This window comes from Manacus candei, unplaced genomic scaffold (assembly GCF_025592945.1).
Source record: "Manacus candei isolate 608988 ecotype Guabito, Panama unplaced genomic scaffold, ASM2559294v1 h1tg000057l, whole genome shotgun sequence".
NCBI lineage: Eukaryota > Metazoa > Chordata > Aves > Passeriformes > Pipridae > Manacus > Manacus candei.
Genome location: NW_026138105.1, coordinates 2,251,219 through 2,276,558, shown reverse-complemented (window position 1 = coordinate 2,276,558; position 25,340 = coordinate 2,251,219). Strand labels below are relative to the sequence as shown.

At 40.5% G+C, this 25,340-nt stretch overlaps 1 protein-coding gene across 4 annotated transcripts in view; it reads left to right on the top strand.

Moving 5' to 3' along the window:
- ITCH (itchy E3 ubiquitin protein ligase) overlaps positions 1–25,340 on the top strand; it is a 55,027-nt gene that overhangs the window by 21,039 nt on the left and 8,648 nt on the right. For all 4 annotated transcript variants that reach the window (XM_051803366.1, XM_051803367.1, XM_051803364.1 and 1 more), the window contains 17 exons: positions 1,523–1,613; positions 3,855–3,993; positions 5,906–6,030; positions 7,116–7,253; positions 9,365–9,407; positions 11,502–11,671; positions 12,808–13,042; positions 14,268–14,363; positions 15,636–15,810; positions 16,730–16,796; positions 18,246–18,330; positions 19,798–19,926; positions 20,600–20,672; positions 21,619–21,690; positions 22,305–22,393; positions 23,023–23,182; positions 23,458–23,591. In XM_051803366.1, the coding sequence (XP_051659326.1) occupies positions 1,544–1,613; positions 3,855–3,993; positions 5,906–6,030; positions 7,116–7,253; positions 9,365–9,407; positions 11,502–11,671; positions 12,808–13,042; positions 14,268–14,363; positions 15,636–15,810; positions 16,730–16,796; positions 18,246–18,330; positions 19,798–19,926; positions 20,600–20,672; positions 21,619–21,690; positions 22,305–22,393; positions 23,023–23,182; positions 23,458–23,591 (2,000 nt within the window). In that variant the 5' untranslated portion in view covers positions 1,523–1,543. Of the gene's footprint in view, positions 1–1,522; positions 1,614–3,854; positions 3,994–5,905; positions 6,031–7,115; positions 7,254–9,364; positions 9,408–11,501; positions 11,672–12,807; positions 13,043–14,267; positions 14,364–15,635; positions 15,811–16,729; positions 16,797–18,245; positions 18,331–19,797; positions 19,927–20,599; positions 20,673–21,618; positions 21,691–22,304; positions 22,394–23,022; positions 23,183–23,457; positions 23,592–25,340 lie in introns of those variants that run through there.

The following is a 25,340-nucleotide window of genomic DNA, read 5'->3' as shown; positions in this document are numbered from 1 at the left end:
TTAGATTTGTGTGATTCACATCTGAAATTTAGTAATTGAACTATTAACACCAAATGAATGGTTAGTACTGGTTTTGGTGGTGTCACATTCTGCAGTGGGGAACACTGGCATCAGCACGTTGTAGGATGCAAGAGCTTCCCATTTCACCACTTCCAAATACCCATGGAATTACCAATTTCACAGCAACTGTCACAGTATACAGACTTTTGCTTCAAATTGCAGCCTGTAAAAAGAAAGTTGCCATATTCAGATCTGGTCTCCTGGTACAAATTCTTGTTTGCTTGGCCCAGAGAGGCTGGGTGTGCCCGAGGTGAGATAAACTGCTGGTGGTGTTATCAGCTGGTCAGGTCACACACACAGCCTTCTGAGTCGAGGCAGAGAGAGCAGCAGCTGAAGCCAACACGTTCCTGTCCTTGTGGGGGTCATGCTGTGTGCAGAGAGTGCCCTGAGAGCCAGCACGTGCTGCACAGAGGGGCAGGGATGCTTTGCAGTGGTTATGAGCAGTGTGGAAATGTCCCAAAGGAGGGAGCACGGCAGGACAGGCAGGGATGGAGTTGTATCCAGCAGGCAAGTTGGAGTCTTCAATAATCCATTTGTTATCCATTGGTTTATGTGCTGTAGAGTCTTATATCTAGTTCAGCTGGGAGGGGATGTTGAGCTGAAAATGTGTTGTAAAAATGGAGACAGGAATATCTGGATATTCCAAAGGGGTGCCTGTTCTTAATATAACAGCACACCACTTCACTTCTGTTGGTTGATATGGAAGCTCTGTAATGTATATTGTATATTGTCCACTTCCTCCCCCTGCCCCCAGAACCAAACACTGAGTTGAGTTCAAAGGGTAGGAGGGACATGTGCTGCCTCCTGGGTGGGAGGATCAGGCCAGCCCAGGTGGGAGGGTTGGGGTGTGTTAGCTGTAGGAACTGAAGGTTGTCTTGCCCTCTTTCTAAAGGGATGTATTTCCTTCTCTAGTTGACTGCTTTGTAGAGTTACAGCCCATCTGTAGACTTGGTCTGACCAGGGGAAAACAAAAAAACATACAAAAGCAGGTAGCTCTAAATTTGAAATTCACTTTTTAATTTAATAATTTATTTTCAGTCTTTTTGCTGTACTTGTGGATTGTGGGTTGGTTTGTTTGTTTTGTTGTGTTTTTTTTAAAAAAAACCAAGTAATACTTGTCATGGGAAGATAAACTTACCCAGGAGTTACGACATCAAAACAGGCAGGTGTTCCAGACATGAGAGGTACAGCAAACTTAGCAATTAGAACATCATTGACTCAGTTAATTGGCACACTGAAGTGACAAAATCAAAAGACCTCTTTTGCCTTGGACCTGAGCAGTTACAGGTTGTGTAATAGAGACTGAGCCTTTTGCAAAGCATATTCTGCACTTTGGGGGAGTGGAAAGGAGCTGGACAGACAAGTGTGGTTTTGCTTGCAGAATAACGTATCTACAGGTGAAAAACCAGATTAACCTTTGATTTTCTGAGGATTGAAATGCTTATCTTCTCTCTCCATCTAGATTCAAGATCCAGCCCATATTATGGCTGGCAGTGGGTCCAGATCAGGACCAGCCAGTGGGTTGTCCATGAAATCACAGCTCCAGATCACTGGTAAGCCTTTTGAAATTACATATCTTTTCTGGTTAGAAATGTGGAAGTGTTTTTCCCACAATTAACCAGAGGTTATGATGATGTATTTTGGGAAGTTTTGAGTTGTACAAAGCCCAAGAGAAGTCACACAATGCAATTGATGGTGTTATGCCATCATTACTTGGTAGAAATAGAGCTCTGTTATTTAGGATTTTATCTTAAATGCATTTTGAAATGATACGTTTTTGTGTAAAATAGAAAAAGGAAGGAATAATTCTTTTTTTATGCTGTTTAGTAAATGGTTCAGAGTACTCCTCTTGGAAATGGAATAATGCATTATGATACTGCTTACACTTACTGAAACCTGGCAGAATATCAAATCTGACACTTTCTCCTGACACTCTTCTCACATCTCTAGCTAAGTGAACCTGCACTGCTGTTCATTAAATTTGACTTATTGCTTCTCCCTTGTTACATGTTTTTATGGCCACCATTGCCAAGGAGCTTTAAGAAAGGTGTTGGTGAGAGTATCACTGTAATTGAGCCCCTGTGGATTGTTTGGGAATGGATTTACATGACATGCTTTGTTTTTTGTACTGCCTCACCAACAGAGCAGCTGTTGAAATGGAATTACCAAGGTTCCTCACTTCTGCTCTCTGGCAGATTTAGCTGAAGCATTAAAGCTGAATGGGAGATCTGGGGGGATGTGCAGGTCTGTGTTGAGAAGCATCAAGAGTAAACTTGGCACCCTCAGCGTGGAAGACCTGTGGAAATCAGAGAAATCCTGTCCCTGCAGGTTGATGTTGGAGAGAAATTACAGGAGGTTTGGAAGGAGGTCCATCCTCCACACAGGGGTGGAGAGCAGAGCCAAGGATTGAAGTGGTGGTTGATGCCTCAGGCTTTCTCCAGTACAGGCCTGGGACTCACATAAAGACAGGGAAGTGGAATGAATGCCTCAGTGTTTGGAATTGAGACTACTGAGATATTTGAGCAGTTCTGAATTTCTGTAGAAGTTCAGCCACAGTCTGCAGCCAACTACTGCCTGTGCAAGCAGGTGTTCCCTGCCCTCTGCCCTGCCCTCAACTCCCCCTCCTGCTGCCCTCCGTGGTTTTGAATGAACTTTCAGAGTGTCTGGGGAAGAACAAACCTTCAAAGTAGGGACAAATCTGCTGATTTCTGCTGCCTCCAGGAAGGTCTTGAGATAATTAGTGGTGTTGAGGCAGAGGTGCTGGAAGCAGGAGGGGAAGGGATGGGGAGCTGTTTGTGAAAATGAAGGAGTTAATGTCTGTGAGGTGTCTGTAATACACAAAGAGTTTCCCTTGGGAGCAGCTCCGAGCAGTTTATACTAAGCTACTTCTGTAAATCTCTAAAGGAGCATAGACTATAAAGGGAATCTGGGCAGATTAACCAGATGGGCCTGAATTAGTCATCCTTGTTAAGGAGGTAGTGAGTGACAAACACATAGGAGAGCCAGTTGTTCTTTGTTAGAACAGTGAATTCACTGGCTGATGGAAATGATAGTATCTTAAGTGCTCTTTTGTGAGTTTAGTGTTGCCAAGAGAACACTCCTGGGAGTCAGATGTCAGTTGTAGACCCATGTCTTAAACAGAGGCAACATAACCACTGTGTTTGGAAAGACAGGAGCATTGCACTCGATGCTGAATGCTTAAAAAAACATTTGAGCCCCCAAACCCACCAAACAAAAAACCAAAACCACCCACCAGCCCCCCACATTAAAGCTCTGGGGCTGCAAGGCCTGTCCAGGTTTGTTGTTTTTGTAATAGGAGGTAGTTACTGAAATATACCTTCAACTTTTCTGTAAGTTTGGTTTGATACAGAAAACTTCACATAAAACTGTTTTTCTTAATGATTTTCTTTTCATCAGAAGTGGTGGCAGCTTTCCACCTTCATAAGAGGCAGATCATGTTTTGAGCTTTTTAGCAAGCAAGTGTAACAGAGTCTAGGAATTCTCTTGGCTGGTGATAGACAGGAGAAGGTTGTAGAGGATATTTTCTGCTTGCAACACCTGAGCACTTTTGTGGATCTTGTACTGATTATTATTAATTATCATCTGATGTTACATATTTTAGGCATTTGTGTCAGCTTTAGCATTGTCTAAAATGATCTGAAATGCAAGAACATTTTTATCCATCTAATGTGGTCTTTTCCTTGAATGTTACTGTCAGGCATCAATGACCTGACACTTGAATACTGAAGCACACCATTGAAAAATAAATTATTGGTTTTTCTCTTTCTTAACAGTGATTTCAGCAAAACTAAAAGAAAAGAATAAATGGTTTGGACCTAGCCCTTATGTGGAAGTCTCAGTAGATGGACAGTCAAAGAAGACAGAAAAGTGCAACAATACAAACAGTCCAAAGTGGAAACAGCATCTTACAGTGTAGGTTTGGTTTCATTTTCCAATTTGTTTGAGCTAAATTAATGCACCTGACAGTGGACTTGAAGGTTGTATTTTAAGCAAAGTGTGGAATGTTACATGCCATGGAGATATTTTGGAGCAAATATGATAGAGTCTGGAATGGATATTTGCAAACTATTGCATTGTGCTCAGTGTTTATGAGGGAATAAATTCTGTATTAATGTATGTGGCATATCAAAGGAGCTCTAATTCTGTCAGTAGTAAGGGCAGTAAGGTAATTTAATATTTCAACTGACTTTCCCGTGCACATTTTTGTTGTCATCCTTAAGGTTACAGTTTTTCAGAAATGCTGTGGCTGAAAAGTGTAGCTGTTCTTTGTGTACCATCTTGTGTGTACCAGTTGGCTCTGTCTTGTGCACCTCTGAACTCCAGCATAAATACAAAATTCCCAGTTAATTTGTGCTTCCAGAGTACAAAACTAACATCAGATTCAAGATGAACACGTCTGTTGAGGTTTGCTTGGCTCAGTACTTGTGTTGTAGATGATAGGAAGTGTGAAGCATGGGAAAAAAAGATACACAGGTTCTACAAAATTTAATTTGATCTTTAGAATGGGACATGGAACTCTGGGATAAAGGTCAGTCTTGTGCTTGCACATTGGAGAGGGACTTTTCACAAGGGCAGGTAGTGACAGGGCAAGGGGGAACGGCCTTGAGCTGAAAGAGGGAAGGTTTGGATGGGATATTGGGGAGGAATCCTTCCCTGTGAGGGTGGGGAGGCCCTGGCACAGGTTGCCCAGAGAAGCTGTGGCTGCCCCATCCCTGGAAGTGTCCAAGGCCAGGTTGGACGGGGCTTGGAGCAACCTGGGCTGGTGGAAGGTGTCCCTGCCCATGGCAGGGGGTGGCACTGGATGGGCTTTAAGGTCCCTCCAACCCAAACCATTCTATGATTCTGTGACTTGCTTCTGCTTAAATTCTAGATTATTCTTCTTGAAGCACTTGGACATTGCTGCCTTATTATTGAAAACCTTTTTTCTACCTATTTATTGTAATTCAGATCACTCTGAAGTTTTAGTCACTACTATTGCATTGAAAACAAATGTATTAAGAAAAGCTTGTGCTTTTACATGCATATCAGTGTAGCTGAGCAGAACTTTCTTGTAACTTTTAAAGCTTTTTTTCTTTCTAATGGAAATGTTTGTGGCAAGTCCATACATGGGTCTGTTCTGCTCTCATTGAGCAGGAGCTGAGCAGAGACACCCCAGGCATATCAAGTTCATTGAAGATTACACTAATGCTGCTTGCAGCTTAGTGAAGGAAGTTGTTTTTAGGAAATACTTTGGCACAGTTGCTTAAATTCAGATTCAGGATAAAAAGAAAAAGTGTAATGGCTTCTTCAAATGGGGATGGACCGTGGGTTCCTCTTCTGGGAGGCAGTTGGTTGGGTGGATCTTCTGAAGGGATGGTCTGACTGGGGAAGTCTGGGCTTATCAGCCATGTACAGGTGAAATTAATGAGAAAATAAACCTGTGTCTGTAATACCTGTTTCTCACAATTAAAATAATTGAAAAATACATCAATGTTAGAATGTTCCTTATAGAAATAGAGTATCAGTATTAGAAATTGCTTTGAAGTTGCTGTTATGGAATTTACTATGTATTACTAGGGAGTTGCTGGAAGGTTTTCTGTAGATATTTCCCCTAAAATAGTAGTAATATAAAATGTACTCAGTCTATGAACAGCCTTGCAACAGTCTTGATTTATGTGACATACACGTGACTGCACATGAGAATGTGATAAATAGAAATGGTTTGATGTTACCTCCATTTTTGCTTTGTTTTCCAAATAACTTTGTGACAGCTGAAGTAAATGGCTCAGTTCACCCACTTCCCCACCAACAAATGCCCTTACAGTGCTCAACTTTTTCTTTTCAGAATTGTCACTCCTGTAAGTAAATTAAACTTTCGAGTCTGGAGCCATCAAACATTAAAATCTGATGTCCTTCTGGGAAGTGCTGCTCTGGATATTCATGAGACACTGAAATCCAACAGTATGAAACGTAAGTACCGTACCGGATTAACAATACCCTGTAATGCTGCAGAATTTGTGAGGAATTGTCTGTTAATGAGCAGCAATGCTGTTTGCAGCCCTGTAGATGGCCCTTAAGGATCCCTTTGGGTGCTATAAGTTGATTTCATGAGCTTCCTCCTACTTTTTCAGTCATTTTTTTTGGTTATACAGAGTCTGGCGTGGTGTCACTGAAAACAGGATGTTTTTCACTTTGCTGGTGTGTGCAAGAGTGAGTGAAAGGCTAATTAAAGACAAGTCTTTCCTTTTCTATAGCTTGAAAATGAGACCTCTGATATGTTCCTGGTACTAGACAGGAAATGTGTAAAGGTATTTTTGTTCTAAATAAAACCATGGGGATATACTGTATTGTTTCATACATCTTAGAACTTTGGGCAGTATGTGCATCCTGGGAAGCTTGAAGGAGAAATACAGGATTCTGCACACCCTGGCTGCTCTCCTGGCATCTCCTGTCCTGCTGGACCTGGGTGAAAATCCCCTTGGATGTCTGCATTTGTTGTCTGACACCAGGCACCTGCTGGAGTTCACTGGGGTTTGTTTTAAACTGTTTCAGCAGGAATGTTTATTTACAGTTCTGTTTCACTGAAAACCAGTTGTTTGCCCTGAATATACCATTGATCTGGAGCTATGATGGAAAATCTTCACATTCTAAATGTGAATGTCATTAGATAAAGGTGAAGCATTTAAGTCAGAAGATAGAATTGATATCTGTTCTGTATCAAGAATAAAGTGAGTTACACTTCCTAACTCTGTATTGAGGACGGGTGCATTAATTGCTGCAGAAATGTGAGGCTCAATCTCTGCTTTAATGACAGTCCTTTCTTTAGGCAGCAACAAGCTTATGCTCCAGTTTGCCCCTTTTTGTGGAAATAATAACTTTCTACTGACACACGAAGATGGATCAGTTTTACCACACAAAAAACAATGGAGAGGCAGAGCTGTAGCTGTGGGGGTTGTTCTGGGTTATTTTCCCCCTTGACCACTGTGGTCTGTGGATAAAAAGCCCTTTTTCATGCTGTAGTAAGATGAAGTGCCCTTGTTCTCTGCTGTGTTCAGTTGAGCAGGTGGTGGTGACGTTGCATCTGGTTGGTGACAGAGAACCAGCAGAGGTGGTGGGGGATCTGTCGGTCTGTCTCGACGGGATGCAGGTGGATCCCGAGCTCCTCACCAATGGGGAAACCTCAACCTCAAGAAGTAAGTGCCTTTCAACTCAAACATGCCCCTTACACATCTGCTGTCCAAAGCTTTTTGTTGGGAAGCTTTAACCCAGTGTTGTAATGATAATGACAGCAGCAGTTGCTGTAACCTCCTGTTTGTAGAGACCAGAAATCTCACACGTTTTTATTTGAGGTGGAGTCATAGTTCACAGGGAAGAGCTTCAGCCTTACTGTAACAAAAACAAGATCAGCATCTCTATTTTGTGGACTTTGCAAACTTTTATCTAGCAATCCCAAACTCTAATGAAAGTCCCTAGCTTCCCTGGGTTTTAATAACATCATAAACGGAAAAATATTAAGTAAGTCGGTTTGATCTTGCCATCATAGTAATAAGTATTCTACTCACTAGGAGACATGGGCTTATATTAATTTTTTCTTAAAATAACCCATTTAAATAAAGTTATTCATAGATTTTAGTTCCCTGTGGAGAGCTACAGAGAGGGATCCACTTCCTGTTTAGTTGGTGGCTTCACTTTAACTGAAAGACATTTCACATGTATTCAAGTTTAATACACAAAAATAAAAAGGTAAAGAATTTTAATTCCACTGGTGCAGGACAGAGAGTGGAGCATTTCTGAGATAATTGTACATTGTGAGGTAGAACTAGACAAGAGGTTATTTCTCCAGAAGGCAGCATGGGAGACTGACTGCTCTAGCAACCAGCTGGGCACTTAATTGGCAAGTTTTAGGCTTTTGGGTTGTAGGGTTGGGTTTGTTTTTTTTCCAAGTACTAGAGGAAGTTACTGTGAGATTTCATCTAAGTATTGTAAGAAACTTGAATTAACACACTAGCTTTGTAATCATTATTTCTTAAAGCTTTTAGTCCATTTTCTTTGCATCTTTTCAAAGGGATCAACCACATGATCTGATTGTGTGGGATTTTTCTGCAAATAAAAGCTGAGTGCTGGGGATGTGTGGGGCTGGTAGAGCAGTGACAGAAATACCCAGTGGAAGTAACAAATTGGCCTCTTATGCAAGACTTGATTTTCATCTGTGCTTTCTTCCATTACACAAAGTTTACCTACTGGGAAAAAGGTGGGAAAAGTCCTGCAGGTAGTGGAGTTGAGTCCTCTGTGCAGGTTTGGGCTCAGCAGACCAAGGCAGAAGCTCAGCAGAAGGTTCCCAGATTATCAGGGGACTGCAGCCCACAAGGAGAAGGTTCCATGTTGGAGCAATGTAACACGTTGTACAGGCTGAAGGGACATCAGGCAAATACCTTGTTTATGGAGTTGCTTTATGGAGTGACTTAAGATTTCTCTTTCTGGGATTAAATCCCTTCCATGCACAGGCCACTAACAGCACATTATCCTAAGCCTTTCCATGCCTACATCCTTGTCTTTGGCCTAGATCTGCCTGTAGTTCCCATCAGAGCTGAGAACTGATTTCTTTGTTAATGACGTGTTTAATTCTATGGAAATAAACTATTGGTGCCATCTACATGAATGAGCAGTTCTGTGCTGCATATTCAAGGTTTGCAAATGCTGGCACAAAAGGCAAATATTTCCAAGCTGGCTGAATAAGTAGTTGCAAAGCATTTGCAAATCTAGGCTGAGCTGCTGTAATTTTTTTGGAGTGCAGCCATATTTTGTACCTGCTTCAATGCCTTTATGTTAAATAATTTACTGAGAAGGGGAAGGGTTTGGGCTAGAGAGCCCTAGAAAGCAAAGCCCTCAGCCAACCAAAGAGAAGATTTTTGAGAAGTTTTTGTCCTTTCTACTCTGTTTGTCATCACTGAAAGGGGGAGAGTATGAAAAGCCAGCTCCACTTAAAGAGTGAGCATTGTTTTATACTGCTACAAAGACAACTTTATTAAACTGTGTGTGCTGGGGAATGTTCATACAGTCAAGTGATATCCTGGTATATCCTCCATAAGATGGAAGTGTTACCCACAGGGGCATTGGTTTAAAAAATGGTACTCACACACAGCAACATGCAAAACATACTGGCTTGAAACACAGTAGATGAGCAGCACATAGTGTCTGACCTCCCCACTGGAAAGAAGTGTGAGCATTAAAGGTGCTGCTTTCCTTGGAAATCATTCCAAGTGTTGCTTATACTTCTGTTGTCTTTCTCTTCCCGGTATTTAAGGTCCTACACAGAGTGAAAGCTCCAGAGTAAGGACTGATACACGGTAAGACTTTATTCCTCTTTTTCTTTTTCTATTCAGCCTTTTAGTGTTCACAGTTTTGAAAGAGGAACCGTGTGTTTTATAAAGGAGACAGTGAAAAATTTCTGAATATGCCCTGCAGCAGTATCTGCTAAGATCTGAGCATGTCCTAAACAAAAATACTGTATTGTTGTATATTCACATATATTGAAGTGTTTGCCATGTGAACCCCATCATCTGACCTCAGTTTGCCTTCATACATGACTGATTTTTGGTTTTTTCCCTTCATGTCCATCTTTCGCTCAGAAAAGATAAAAAGTAATATATATATATATATATATATATATATAAAAGCCAAAACCAAACAAATAAAACCCACTGGTAAGTTGATGGCACTGGTTATTTTTACACAGGTTTGCTTTATAGCATGGAGGTATCAGAATTATATTTAGCTTTGTTAAGAAGATCCCAAAAGCTGTCTGGCACTTACAGTGTTTTAAGGTCGATACCGGATTATGAGCCCTGCTGCTTGGCAGGATAAGTGTGTGACCAGCACCATGTTACTTGAATTAGTTCCCAATACTACAAGTATTTTAAGGATCTGTACAGGACACACAACATTACTGGATGACACCTGGAGTAGCCAAGTTAAATTTCAGTGGTTTTTTTAGTAGACTGTACCCTTGGCTATGTTGTCTGAAGTCTTCCCATGAAAGTTTATTTTTGTTCTGTTTGTTTTTCATGCTCCAAAGAATGTTCCTGTGCTTGGGTTTTCAGAATACCTGAGTGTGTAATAGGATAATAATAATAATAATAGTGATTTGGTTTTAGTACCAACTGGGGGGTTGGTCATTAAAGGTCCCTTGTGAGAATCGTGTAAATGATTGGGAGAGGGACTTTCTACAGGGGAATATAGTGAAAGAAAAGGGTGAATGGCTGAAACCTGGTGAAAACCTGGGCTAAAGCCCTTACAGACTGGAGACCACTAATGATTTGTACCCACTTTCATAGTCATTTACTTGGGGGTTGGTGTGGTAGGAATTACGTGCACCACAGCTGGTATAGAGCAAAAGTATGTTTGACAGTGATCCTGAGATCAAATGTACATGGTTCTACTTGGTCCTGTTTGACTTGTAATTACTTAGTCTTACCTACTGGTTTTTATTTTGTGTACATTTAAAGGAATGTCATTTTAGAGGTACTGGGCTGAAACTGTAACCTCTGGTTTTATTACTGATGGCCTATGTGCTTGACCTGTAAATCCAGTACAATTTTAGTTGATTTTGCTCAGCATATTCTGAAAATAAAATTCTTTAGAATAAGTATGTAGATACCTGTAACTCTGCTTAAAGAGCTACAAATATATCAGAATAATACTCTGCTAGGTATAACTGAACAGCATAGAATGGTCAGTATTGCTGTGTAGTTTCTTAATTCCTGTAAAGTTGATCAGCTTATATTTGTAGCTGTTGATCAAAACTTTAATGCTTAGTCCTAAATTCTCCAACCTGTTCAAGAATTGAGTTTAGGGGTAAATTTGGTATATGTGTAAGTGAGAGTTCTAAAAATTTGAAACACTCTCTGTGTTCTGAGTGTCTGCCAGCCCTGTGGGGTGCAGGCACACAGGCTGTTCTCAGGTCTGAGCCAGCCTCTCATCTCATTAGAGACAAGTGGAACTTATGGGCAGAAATAGCTGAGCAGCAAAAACCAAAGCCTGGACCCAAAGGCAGGTGTATTGAGATTTTGGTGACAGATGTTATATGTACCTCTGTTTTACAACCTTTCCATTAGTTGAGGTTTCATGTGCCTCAGGAGATCAGATGTTTTTACAGATGCAGAGGTCTTTAAAATTATTGTGGATGTAAGAACCTCCCTTAGTTGTGACTGTTGTGTCCTAGTGTCTTGCACATGTCATTCCAACCCCCCTGGAAGTGTCCAAGGCCAGGTTGGATGGGGCTTGGAGCAACCTGGTCAAGTGGAAGGTGTCCCTGCCCATGGCAGGGTGTTGGAATGAGATGGACTCTAAGGTCCTTCCCACCCCAAACTGGTCTGTGATTTTTAAGTTTGCTGTCATCTGTGCACTGTTAGGACACTTCTTTGTGTCTTTTCTTGCAAAAGGACTAACTCAAATGGCCTTGAAAGCTCTGAAGAAGCTGCTTCCAGTGAAAACAAGACTGTTAACGGCAGTGACTCTCCGTTACTCACCAATGGAAGCTGCAAACCTGCCAGACCTCCCAGGCCTGCCAGACCCCCGCCCCCCACTCCCCGCAGACCCCCGTCGGTGGCCGGTACGTACCTGGGGCTGCACCCCTGGGGTGAGCACAGCTCCCTGTGCTCCTCGGGTTTAACTGCATTTTCATGGGACATTCTTTGGCAGGTAACTTCTGAAGGAGTATTTTTTAGCTTGCACATATGGTACATGTTTAATTGTGGTTACCAATACTAAAAAGTTCTTGCTTCTGCATCTGCTCCGTGGTGGTTGCAGTGATCTCCACACAGAGTGGAGCTGGGGCCAGGAGAACACAGGGCAATTCTACTACTGCACTAAAGCACCCACTGAGGCTGAGAGGGAATGTACTGCAGGACTCACAGAACTGTCTCAAGTTGTTAATATTGTGTTTTGAAATACTAGTTATTTGTTTCTACGATTCTAGTTAAATTCTGTTAATTAGCAGCACTTAAAACATTCATTACTCTTCCATGCTGATTTTTTTTAAACTGTTTATTTAAAAACTACAAAACTGGAAGATCAGTAGTTCTGAAAAGTTAGTTGTTGTTTTTGGGGTAACTCCTTTACCCCCATACACTGCAATCTGTTTCAGTAGTCAAATTATTACAGTTGATATATGCTGGGTGTGGATAGGATCTGCAATACAGTAAATACCTTTTAAAGATTATCCAGTGCAGTTAGTTAATAAGGCCTGACTTGTATTAAACTTCTAACCTCACCCACCAAATGGCATACAGATAAAACTGAAAACATTTAAAGAATGTATGTGTTCTCCTCCCATTGCAATAGTTTGTTTTGTGCAGTATGAAATCTCTTCCTGAAAATTTTATGCTTATCATCCCTTAAATTACTATTCCAAATAATAAGTGGAAAATAATTAACTCATCAATGCAAGGAAGTACGTTTTTGTTTATCATCATTTAGTGTTTACAGAATGCAAACAACAAGGTAAATATGATTTATTCTACCAGAAATATGAAAGTTGTGCCATTCGTGGCAGTTCTTGGCATTTTTACAGTGAGACAGAACTGCTCTTTAGATTTTGTGTGAACTGCAAGCAGTGGCTTTGTGTGCACTTTGAAACAGCAGTTCTTGCAGGTGTGCTTTTGTGATGTACAATTTCTGCAATGGATTGGTGATAACTGTCAGTCAGAAGGTTTCTCCTTTCTTTCCCTGGTGTCTCTGACATCCTAGCGAGTGCAAATGGCCCTTCATCCACATCCACGGAGAGCGACGGGGCCAGCGCGGGATCAGTGGCAGGAACAGCCTCCAACACTCCTTCAGAGCAGAGCCCTGAGGGGGCAACAGCTGCGACCACAGCTCCTGCCACTCCTGCCCTCACCACTCCTCCGGTGTCCAGACAAGTCCAGCCAGTAAATCCTCCACCTCAGGCACTTTCCACAGTCAGCCAAGGTCCTCTTCCACCTGGGTATGGCTTTAATGACTTTTTTCTCTCTGTGTGTGTGTGAGTGCTGACATTTCTGGTTTTGCTGTATTTTACTTACAGTAGGTGTAACAAAACATTGATAACATCTGCCTTTTACTGCATGACAAAATCTCCCCTGAAAATCCTTTGGTGGTTTTCATAACTGTTTTGTCTGGTTGGTCTTCAAGCATTCAAGAAAAGAATTACTCTGTCAGGTATTTTTGATACTTATCATATGTTCCCATGTCAGTGAAACACAGGTTTTAAATGGTGTGGTACCTTGTGGTCTTCAAATTAGAATGAGATCAGGCAGGAAAATATTGGTACAGATAAGTAGAAGAAAAGCTGCTGTTCCAGTACTGCTCTGTGGTGTCTCCTGAAGATTTGGATTTCATACTGCAGCTCCTCGTGGTTATGTTTCAGGCACATGGGGAATTGACCAGATGGTTGGTTTGTTACCTCAAATCTCTCGTTTAGATTCTAAACTTCAAAAAAAAAATAAGTAAAAGTTTCTGGAGTCTGAGTGATGGAAAGCAAAAGCTTCCTGATGTGAATTGGTGAAATACCTGCCTTAATTTGTAGACAGTTGAACCAAAAGGTAGGAGAGGTCTAAATAACCTCACAGAATAACTGCAATATAAAAGCAGTCTTGAAACGTCAGTTGCTGCTTTATCATTTTGATTTCAACAGAAATGGCAAATTAGCATGTTCTTTTTTTCCCTGTGCTGTTACATGCAATGCAAATACAGGGGTAAGTCATTATCCCAAATGCTGCATAGGCAGAAAATGTGAGCAGTGCCCGTATGGTGAACTCTGCATATATGTGATCACTGCAAAATGTGCATATTTTTTAGGATTTATTGAATTAATGCTACTCTAAAAGGGGATTATGATCTAAAAGTGGTTCTGTTCCACAGGTTATTAATACACTTGATACTGAATACAAAACTTTGCTAAAATTATGCACATACACATAAATTTTAGCTTCAGTTTCCCAAAAAGTCATGTAGAATTTTTGGAGTTTTTTTTATTTTAGTTGCCACAGAATCACTGTTAATATGAACACTGTACCACTTCTGGTGCACCTCGTGAGCCAGGTGTTAGTTACAAGCATTTTATTTAGAGAGAAGCATTTTATGAAAACAGATGTTTCTCATCTCTGTGCTGTAGAGGAATGGTTGGAGTAGTTTGACCTGGAGGAATATTAAAATATTTGATCTATTTTCAGTTGGGAGCAAAGAGTAGACCAGCACGGTCGAGTCTACTATGTAGATCATGTTGAAAAAAGAACAACGTGGGATCGGCCAGAACCTCTTCCTCCCAGGTGAGCCAGGATCAGCCATATGATCATCTGGAATATCTCTGGGGTTTTCAGGAACAAATTGCCTGACAGTTTACTAAAGCTAGACAGCGTGTTGGTAAATGGAAATGTGAACCCAGTGCAAATGATGGCTCCAGGTTGTCTCTGAGGAGTACATGGTATGGAGAAGGGCTGAATGTCCGAATTCCTGTCAAAGGTTAAGCAAGTGCATCTTTACTGACTGAAAAGTGGATTTCAGTTAAAGACAGTAGACACCCCCAAGTGTAAAAGAGAACCAAACCCACAGAAAAGTATTTTGGGATTGAGGTAACTATCAGCTTGAGCAGGAATGCTCTTGGTTGCCTCTTATCCTGAGGTTACTGTTCACAGGCCTTTGATCTTGTCTCAGGGTTCCCAGCTGCTCATTTACTATGCACATAGAAACCAGCTTTGGTTATTAGGTCTCTCTAGTTCCTGGCAGCAGAACAGCCCACTGGCTGTTTTAGTTCACAGTTGTTCTATGTTTCTTAAAAAATATAAGAAAAGCACAAGAGCTATTCTGTTGCACTTCATTGATCCTCAGGTGGTTCACACACTAGACAGACAGTATTACAAAGTAAAAATGTGGAATGGGAAAGAGCATGTTATTAAAGAACAAAAACTGGCAGACAGTCTCATAAAGGGAGCCCACCTGTCATATTTCAAAATATTTTGAACTCTTTGAGAGGATCAACTACTGTATTACTTAAACTTACTCAGAATGTTATGCTTTCTTTCAGGTTTTGTAAATAGTACCGATTTCACATGAACTGAAAATTAGAAAGAAACTCAACACAAAATCAAACAATACACCAAACCCAATGCCAAAACCTTCCTTTTCTGCCAAATCGGAGTGTGAGGGAGTCTTACATTGAACAGCCCAAACTGCCAGGGGTTTTGCTGTGTCTTTAGGAGAAACCATAGACTTGTGTTATGGGCTGGGTGGGATGACTGACTGCAGTGATACCAACACAGTATGGCTGGGGTTTGGGCAGCTCTTAAAAGCTATTTCCAGCAACTCTAAAAGTAGAGAAAACGGAATGAGTCTGACTTTTTATAGTATGCAACAAATAAAAGTGACTCTCCTAAAACTTCAGCTCTTACATCATTTTAGCGGAGAGTCCAAGGGGGAAAAGCTGCTGCTGAACCCGTGCTTTTTATTCCCTCCCCACCCTGCCTGTTGCCCTCAGAGTGCCCCTGAGCCCTTAAACTGCTGCTATTCACAACCGTGGCCTGTGATTTTTTTTTTTGCCCAAGCTGGGAGCGCCGGGTTGACAACATGGGCAGGATTTATTACGTCGACCACTTCACCAGGACGACGACGTGGCAGCGGCCGACGCTGGAGTCCGTCCGCAACTACGAGCAGTGGCAGCTGCAGCGCAGCCAACTCCAGGGAGCCATGCAGCAGTTCAACCAGAGGTTTATCTATGGGGTAAGGACTACAGGCACCACCAGCAGGGTTAGGGTGGTTTGGGGTTTGGGCATGTTTGTGGGTGACCTTCCCCCACAAAGACACCAGACTTTGGTATGGTTTGTTCTTTATCCCATACAGTGTCTGTGTGTGTGGTGTGGCAGGGAGGGCTCACTGTAACACTGGTTCGTGTCCTTGTGGTGACATGAACCAAGTGACATTACACATGCAGTGGAGTGGGGTTTAGTTGTCAGTTGAATACAAGTGGTGTTCTGTGATAAAAATGGTATCAATAAAGCCTTTGGTTCAAATCAAACTGCAGCTGAGTAGGAAGCTGATTTATTTGTGTGGTATCTTGTATTGCCTTGGGCAAACACCTGGGAGGTAAACAAGCTCACAGGCCATACATTTCTGCTCTGGGTAAAATGAGCCATGCACAGTGAATGTTGTTAGGAAAGCAGGGAAATTGGAAAACAATCCTTCCAGAATTTCAAATCCATTGTTTGCCTCTGATGAATAGCAGACATTAGATCACTGCAACTCATGCTGCCCGTTTATCAGGAGTGGTGAAGGTTGTGAATTTGCTGTAAGTGTGAGAATAAAGTGGAACCCCTAAATGGTGGTAGGGAGATCTGTACTGACTGCAGGAGTGAAGTGATTTGCTTTCTGATTGTTTTGGGTGCTACTGTACTAATTTCCTTCTGCGTAGGCAGGGCCACCAAACAAAGAATAATTATTTCTTGGCACTGTAGTTAATTAAGCATGCCAAGGGTCGGTAAAATAGATCTTCTCTGGGGAGAAAAAGAAATTATTGGCATCTTTGCTTATGCGTAATGTTAACAAAAATGCATTTAATTCAGTAGTTCAGGATGGCTATGGCAGAACATCTGGAAAGCAAATGACTAGTCATTAATGCCTCATTTGTTTGTGTGACTTGCAGAACCAGGACTTTTCATCCACGCAGAACAAAGAGTTTGATCCTCTTGGCCCTCTGCCACATGGATGGGGTAAGGCTGACTTGAAAGTGGTTTGTAATGCAATGTAATTAAACATTAAAGCATACTTCTGCCAAATTATTTGTCAGCTGTTCTAGGCTAGTTTTAAAAATTAAAATCTGGATTAAAAATATTTTAAAATTAGATCTAGTCAAATGTGCTGTTAAAACAGAGTCCTGACGAGGATATGCCATTTCAAAGTAGATTAGAAACTATAAAGTATTTTGGTTTACTCCCTGTAATGAGCATAATAGTTTCTTTCACACTGTCATCTTTTTATGCCTTTTTTTGGGCAGGATCCCCCCCCACTATCCTGTTCCTGCTAAAAGAGGCTCCAAATCCTCTCTAAAGCAAACTGCCAAATTCCCTCTCCAAGCCAATTCTTGGAGAGTTTTGTTGGTCTGAAAATGTTTTCTATAATGACAACCAACCACTTCTTGGCTTGCCCCTCTCCCTGTTCTTGTACTTTACAGGGTTGAGAATTTACAATTAATATAAATTTGGGTGAGGTATAGTCCAAAAATGAAAATGTGAAACTAATTTCTGGCGTGACTGTCAAGTAGATATAAGAATTCAAGTTTTATGATACACAAACAAAGCTCTCAATTGTGGAATTTTAAAGCAAGTAATTACTTGGCAGAGTTGGAGCTGGGTTTTTGGCTCATCTGCCTTTCAAACAGAACTATTTTGATTTTTAGTCCTGGTATTGATGCAATTTCATGCCATAAAACTGTTGTTCCCCACACTTATGCTGAGGTACATTACCAATATAGCATTTCAAAGGAAGGTCTTTGGGCTGACATTGTCCAGGCAATGGCAAAACTGAGTTTCCACATCATGTGGAATTCTGTTATAGCATAATTCCATGGACAAGTATCTACTTCCAGACTTCTCTTGGAAACTGAAGCTTTTGACCTGTGGTAGTCAGATTTTTCTCATTTTTATAACTTGTTTCTCATGCAACACTAAATAAAAATGGCATGAACTGCAGAATGGTACAGAAGAGCAAACTGGAGCATTTCTCCTAAGCTTTGTTGAACTATGGGCATGCTTTAATCTATATGAGAGAAAATATAAACAGGGTTTCTTGGACACTGCATTGACCATTTTTCATTCCCTGCTCTAATTTGGACACGAGGCCCTTGTACTGTCTCGATACTCGTGTCTACATCTGTTCCCTGTTCTGTTTGCTGTCTGTGTTGCTTGTCAGGAACATCACAATATTCGATGCAGCTGGAATTTCCTGTGGACAAAACAGCTCACACTTGTCCTTTTTTCCACTTTTCCTGCAACTGAAAAATACATAACATAATAAGGGATAAGGTCAATGACAGTGAAAAGATGTTGGATCAGAGGAGGTGCCCATGGACCCATGGCAGGGCCTGGTGATATTATTTGTTTGATGTAGTCTCAGCAATATGTGAAGTGGTACTGACATTTTTTCCCTCTGCATCTTTTCAGAGAAGAGAACTGACAGCAATGGCCGAGTGTATTTTGTCAATCACAACACACGGATCACTCAGTGGGAAGATCCCAGGAGTCAGGGGTGAGAAATCACTTGGATCTTCGTATAAGTCTGGAATGAAAATGTAGCAAAGTAGTGGGACTGGGAGGTGGGAAGTGCTGCCCACAGGTGAGGCATGGACTGTGCCACACAGATGTCAGACAGCTCATGAGAAAGGTAAAAGGTATTAACCAAAATGGAAACTGTCACAGTATTACTTAGTGTCACTTAGTAATACTACAGTTAGCAGGGAAGTCTTTGTCACCAGCAATAAACTTATTCCCCAGAAGGACCTTTTGCTCTTTCTATAAGTAATCCCATATGTCTCAGCATTTTTGTTGTTGGAGGAGGGAGAGATTTCTCTTGTATGGTGATGGGATAGTGCAGAGTCCTGAGTAAGACTTTGCTTGTTTCCTAGACAGTCACAGAATCATAGAACCAACTGGGGGTGGAAGGAACCTTAAAGCTCATCTCATTCCACCCCCTGCCACGGGCAGGGACACCTTCCCCTAGCCCAGGTTGCTCCAAGCCCCATCCAACCTGGGTTAGAGACAGAATGAAGACAAACCTAAGAAACTGCAGCATCCCTTCTCACACCTTTTTAAAAAAGGAGGGAAAAAAAAAAGACACAAAGCGCTGGAATTCTGTTTATTTTGGGCTCTGCCATTCAGAGTCTTTGAGGTAAGGAATGGAGGCAGGAAGCTGAGGGTGAACTGTTCAATCCTAACTCCTCTTTGAGCTGAAAAATTCCATTTGGTGAAGCAACTCCATCTGTCCTTCAAGGAGAAGAAGGGGAAGGGGAATAGCCTAGTATGTGTGAGGGATAATAGCTGTATCCAGGGATAACTTTTCCTTCCCAGTTACCTCTGCAGCAGCTGACTCTGGAGAACACTGCTGTTCTTAAAGCAACCCAACAACCCAATGTTTAGGATGCACAGTTAGGACCATGGACCTACACAGTTCCCTGCTTGTGGAGGGAAGTCACTGTGGAGCACTTTGCAGGGACCCTACTCAGATCTTCCAAATACATTTTGTTTATACCAAAATTGAGTTGGAAGTTGTCAAAAAATTATGCACAATCGGTATTTACATTTTCTTTTAATTTTGTCATTCTGAAACACATTTTTGGCTGCTGTCATTATACACAAGATACCAAAAGCCACTTATTAAAACAGTGTCACTTTTGGAGTAAAAACATAATAGTTAAAGATAAAATTCTGTGGTTTGTGGAGGAAACAATGACACCTGGCTTACATTTTCCCCTTAAGTTTCTTTTTGCCTTTATTTCATGTAGTGCAACCAAATGAGCTAATGTTTACTTCAGCAGTCACTTTGGTCTAATTGAGAGCTGACTGCAAATTGAAGAGGGTGAAAAAAGGCAGCATAAATATTGAATGGGAAGTTTCTCAATCTGTAGGTTTTCTAGACCTGCCAGAATTTTTACTGTCTCAGGTGTTGTTCAACTGACTTTAAGTTGATGTGTTACCATGTTTTTTCTTGTGTCCATAGTCAGTTAAATGAGAAACCCTTACCAGAGGGCTGGGAAATGCGATTTACTGTGGATGGAATTCCCTACTTTGTGGATCACAACCGAAGAACCACCACGTACATAGATCCCCGCACGGGCAAGTCTGCTCTGTAAGTGGCTTTAACTTTACACCAAGCTTTCAAAAGTCAAGTTTAGCACACATCATTTTTGAAAGGTTTATTTTTTTCCTCTTACTACATTTCTAGGCAGAAAGTTTTACATGTAGCAGTGCTTCTTAATTATCTGGGCTTTTCCATGCACTGATGATAACTCCCTGGAGAAGGCAGAGTTCTGAACACTTAGAATCCTTCTTGACAAGTAGTGTGTGAGATTTGAGGGTAATGCAGGAGCTGCATCTGTCCTGTTGATGACCAAATCCTTTCCTTACACCTACTAGTCTTTCTCTTTAAAAATACACTCCACCCTTTCTTTCTTTGATATTTTTTTTTTAGGAGTAAAGTTAAAACCGATATTTAACTCCCAACTTAAATTAACTGAATGTCATCACATCCTTATTGTTATAGACTTTTTTACAGGTAAAATTTAGATATTGTTTAAAACATACAATGTGTGCATTTCACAATTGACAAAGGAAGATTTATGTATTTTTTTTTTAATTTAAAACCAAGAAAATTACACCCCAAAATCAAAAATTGTGACTAAGAATGTCCCAACTAGATAGCCAACTGAGGCATACAGCTGTATAACTAATACATTTGCAGGCTTTTACTTGGCTTACAAAAACAGCTCTGAAATGCATTTCCCCCCTCCTTTTGGTTCCAGAGACAACGGGCCCCAGATTGCCTATGTGCGTGACTTCAAGGCCAAGGTCCATTATTTCAGGTTCTGGTGTCAGGTATGGATCCATTTCTTGGGATTTCTTGCATTTTTGGGTTGTGCTTACTTGCTTTAAATGCTTCAATGCCTTGCAAATACACATAATCAAACTCCTTTAAGCTTAAGGATGAGTTAAATTAGGAAGGAGTAAATACAGGACTTGTGTAAACTCGTGAAAACTTTAAAGTGAGGTAAGCTATGACTTTAAAATTCCTTTAGAATAAAGGAAAAGCTCAATTTCACTACTTCTTTTGAAGTGGTGGGTTTCTGAATAGTGTTTTCTTTCTGCTGCTAATACAGGAGTATATGGAGGCACAGTGATTTATGGTTAATACAAGATCTTCTTTCTGTAGAAATACTTCTGGTAGAAAATGCAGGGCATTTGACACACAACAGACACGTCTAAGCACTGAAGAATATACTGTGGGGCATGTTAGTGTGCTCCAACATAATTCCAAATTCCAGTGTGTCAGTCCTGGTTTAAATATTCCAGTCAGTTTAAATATTCCAGCTTTCAAGAGTCAGTGAATTATCCTTTGAAAATAGTGGAGAGACCAGCCTAATTTCTCACTTTGGATTCTGTGCACTATAACCTAAATTTTCCAATTTTGTGTTAATAGAATTCCAGAATGGTTTGGGCTGAAAGGGACCTTAAAACACACCTCACTGAACCCCCTGCCATGGGCAGGGACACCTCTCACCAGCCCAGGTTGCTCCAAGGCCCGTCCAACCTGGCCTTGGACACTTCCAGGGATGGGACACCACAGCTTCTCTGGGCAACCTGGGTGGTAGCAATTTGTTCTTGGAGTAAATTACAATTCAGATATCTTGATTACTGGGTTTATTTTATGTGGATTAATGAAATTCAACTGTGCCTTTTAATATATACCACAAATAACAGTCCAAACTCAGTATTAGAAACTTTAAGTGACTGTACACTTCACCTCTAAAAAATTTTCTTTCAGCAACTGGCAATGCCACAGCACATAAAGATCACAGTGAGCAGGAAAACATTATTTGAGGACTCCTTTCAGCAGGTATTGTGTTAAAACATGGTATAGTGGGCATGAGAAATGGAGTTATTTAAATTTGTCACATATTCTTGATCCTTTAATGTCTTGCTAATGTTATTTTAAATGAGACCAACTGAAAAATACTAACTTAAGTTAGGCTGATATATTAAAAGATCATGCTAAATCATGAAGTTCTGGCACTAGACTGATTCATCTAACAGAGAAGGTGTTTTGTTTGTTTAAGTTTTTTCTTCAGAATGCTTTCAAACAGAGTTAATTTTGAGGGGAGCACTGGGGCAGAGCAGCTCCCCATTCTCAGGAAGGTTTCATGTTGTGCTTATGTTTGGCACACTTTTCCTCACAATATGTTACATTAGCATGGGCAATGTGGCAAAGTACATTAAGTGGATCTTAGTCTGGGTGTTATGGGTCTTGAAGTCAGTAATGAAATAAATAGTTAAAGCAAAAATTGTTAATTCTATTTAGATTAATAGTTGCAAAATTTTTGTTAATGTCTCTAGACCTAAGGCCCAGTTAAAATTTTTCCAAATTATTAAATTGTTAGCCAATAGTAATAATTCTAGCCAGTGCTTGTAGTTGTTTTCTTAAAAAGAACTGATTGTTTTTCTTTTACTAAGATAATGAGCTTCAGCCCTCAGGATCTCCGGAGACGTTTGTGGGTTATTTTCCCTGGTGAAGAAGGTTTAGATTATGGAGGTGTTGCAAGGTAACTACACTGAAATGGCAAATAACAGCTTGTTCTGCAAGTGATGGTGTGAAGGCATCCCCAAAGGAGATATTTCAAACTGCAGTGCTTTCCCAACAGTACTGAAGTTTATTCCTTATCTTTCCTCGGAACATCTGAGGAAGGCGGTGCTGGAAGATGGGTTTGCATGTCTGTATTAAATGATTTTCAGTTTGCATTAGGAATGACTTTAATCATCTCAGTGATTAAAGAGATGCAGTTCACTGAACTACAATGAGCCTTTGGCATAACTGTTAATCTCAGAGTAGAGTTGACTGAAAAAGTGAACAGAAATCTACGTTTAAGTCCAAAGTCTTCAGTGGAATGGAACCGAGAAGTTCATATGTTAATGAGCATTTCCCAAAGCCTGAATGTTTAGATCAGTAATATGCTCATTTAGACAAGGATGTGTTTTATCCAAACCACTGTCAGTTGTGTATCATTGTAGCATTTTAATTTGTAGTTTGCTGTAGTTTCCTTGGGTGTCAGTGGGCTGGCTGCTCCCTGGGGAAGGGCTGTGCCAACAGGTCCTGAGTCAACACAAGTTACCTACAGTCATTTCTGCTGTGTCATTATGTTGAAATGTGTTTTTATTGTTTGTGTGATTTCAGGGAATGGTTCTTTCTATTGTCACACGAGGTTTTGAACCCCATGTATTGCCTGTTTGAATATGCAGGGAAGGATAATTACTGCTTACAGATAAACCCAGCCTCCTACATCAACCCAGACCACCTCAAGTACTTCCGATTCATCGGCAGGTTCATTGCCATGGTAGGTTCTGAAGCAGAAAGGGACTCTCTCCTGTAATGTTCCTATAAACAAATATTGTGCCATTATAAATGGACAATTAAACAGTTCATTTTTGAACTGAAATTCTTATCAGGTGCTTGTATGTAACTCAGCTAATTCAGCATATTAGCAGTCACGATATCCATGTGGGTTTAATTCTTTGACTGTCAGATTTCATGGGTACAGAGTACAGAATGTTGTCATATTAGGTATTCAGTCATCCTTTGCATTATTTTGTCTGGTTTTGTGTTTTGCAGGCTTTGTTCCACGGGAAGTTCATTGACACTGGTTTCTCTCTGCCATTCTATAAACGGATCCTAAACAAGGCAGTAGGACTCAAGGATTTAGAATCTGTTGACCCAGAGTTTTACAACTCTCTCATCTGGGTAAAGTGAGTTTGACTTGATTTTGTTCTTGAAATAGCAATACAATGTTTTTGATTTTCACTTATGTCAAGAAGGAGGTGTAAATTTATTACTAAAAACCCCACTGAGAAGTATAATCTCTCATTGCAGAGCAGAATGGAATTTCTACTGGAACTTTAGATACACAAAGAATAATTTGTTAATGCAAAAGCCTTTCTGATTCATTGACTATTCTGTGCAGCATCTTGGGGTCCATTTTTGCTGGTTTTTAGTAATTCTAGTTGGACATACAGATGTGGAGTCTTGAACTTTATTGTTACAAATAAAGTGGCTTCAGTAAATTTCTGTGAGACTTTTCAGATAACTGATTAAAAGAAATCAACAAATATCCATTTAATGTTTCTCTAGTACCTGATTTAGTTAGAAAACAAAAAGTTTAGTGCTACAGTAACATGAAGTTAACAAATGTACTTTATTATTTACTACCATGTAAATCTTTTGACCTTAAGGTTAGTATTGAAGATTTAATGCTTTAAGGAAGTTAATGCTCATGTATTTTGCTAGCTGTCCTGGGTTTTTTGCTCCAAGTTTAATGATTCCAGAGCATTCCTACATGCAGCCTGTCATGTCTGCATGGTCAGCCACATACCTGTCTGTCCATACTCTTCTGGAGTCCTCCTTCTCCACTCCTTTGCAGATTCCTCTCCAGAGAGCAGCAAGTAAAAAGGATGTGGAATTTCTAGGCCATTATTATTTTGGAATTATGAATTATAAATATTTTAAGAAATCATTTTTAAAACCCCTTAGATCCAAAGCATTGTAATTCTCTACTGATTTTGTAATAGGAGGATGCCAGGATGACAGTCCATGGCTGATGTTCACCATTTGTTTCTGTAACAGAAGCGATTTTCCTTTCCCAGCAGTTAAAAAATAATTTAGAAGGGAAAAAGACAAATTCAGTTAATTTTTCTTTTTTTGCTTCTGATCCAGTAAAAGCAATTTAGCAGAAAAATTAGTCTTTCTTGTCACTAGACACATAAAACATTTTACTTAAGAATCATACAAAGCCAGAGTAGTGTTAAACATGCTTTGAGAAATTCATAAAAGATGAGGATAGATTGGTTTTTGAAATGCACAACTAAATATAAAACCCAGGATTTTCATCTCCTGTAGTACTGAATCTTGGAAGCATTACCTTGAATAATGAGGAGGGGAGAAAGCAGCTGTGTGATCTGTTTAAGAATTGAGATAGGGATTTTGATTTGATTTTCAGAGCAGTATGTTCTGTACTCCATGTATGTGCTGTTAAAGTGCCTTCACTTAAATTCAAAGCAATTTCTGTAGTGATGAAAATCTTCTAGACTGGAGTCCAGGAAGGGCTTTGCCCTTTCAGAAAAACACTTAAGGATGTGAAAATTGGAGGAAAACCTTCAGAGCTCTGAGAGGGGACACACGGAGCCCTCAGTACAGACCCAGCTGCAGAGCAGCTGACCCTGCTCTGCTCTGAGGAAGGGGCTGCACATTTGTGGGGGAAAAGAATCACATCTGTCAGGGTAGACATCATTTTTTTCCTCACCAGAAAAGCAAATTTTATAACTCTGCAGGAAGCTTTCAGTAGCTTTGAGTTCCTTGACACAGTTTGGAAGACTCACAGAATCACTGAGTTTGGTAGAGGACCTTTAGAAGTCACCTGTCAAACCTCTGTGCACAAAGTGAGCTACAGCAGGTTTCTCTTCTTTTCAAAGGAAGGGGTGATTTTGTCATCATCCATCCAT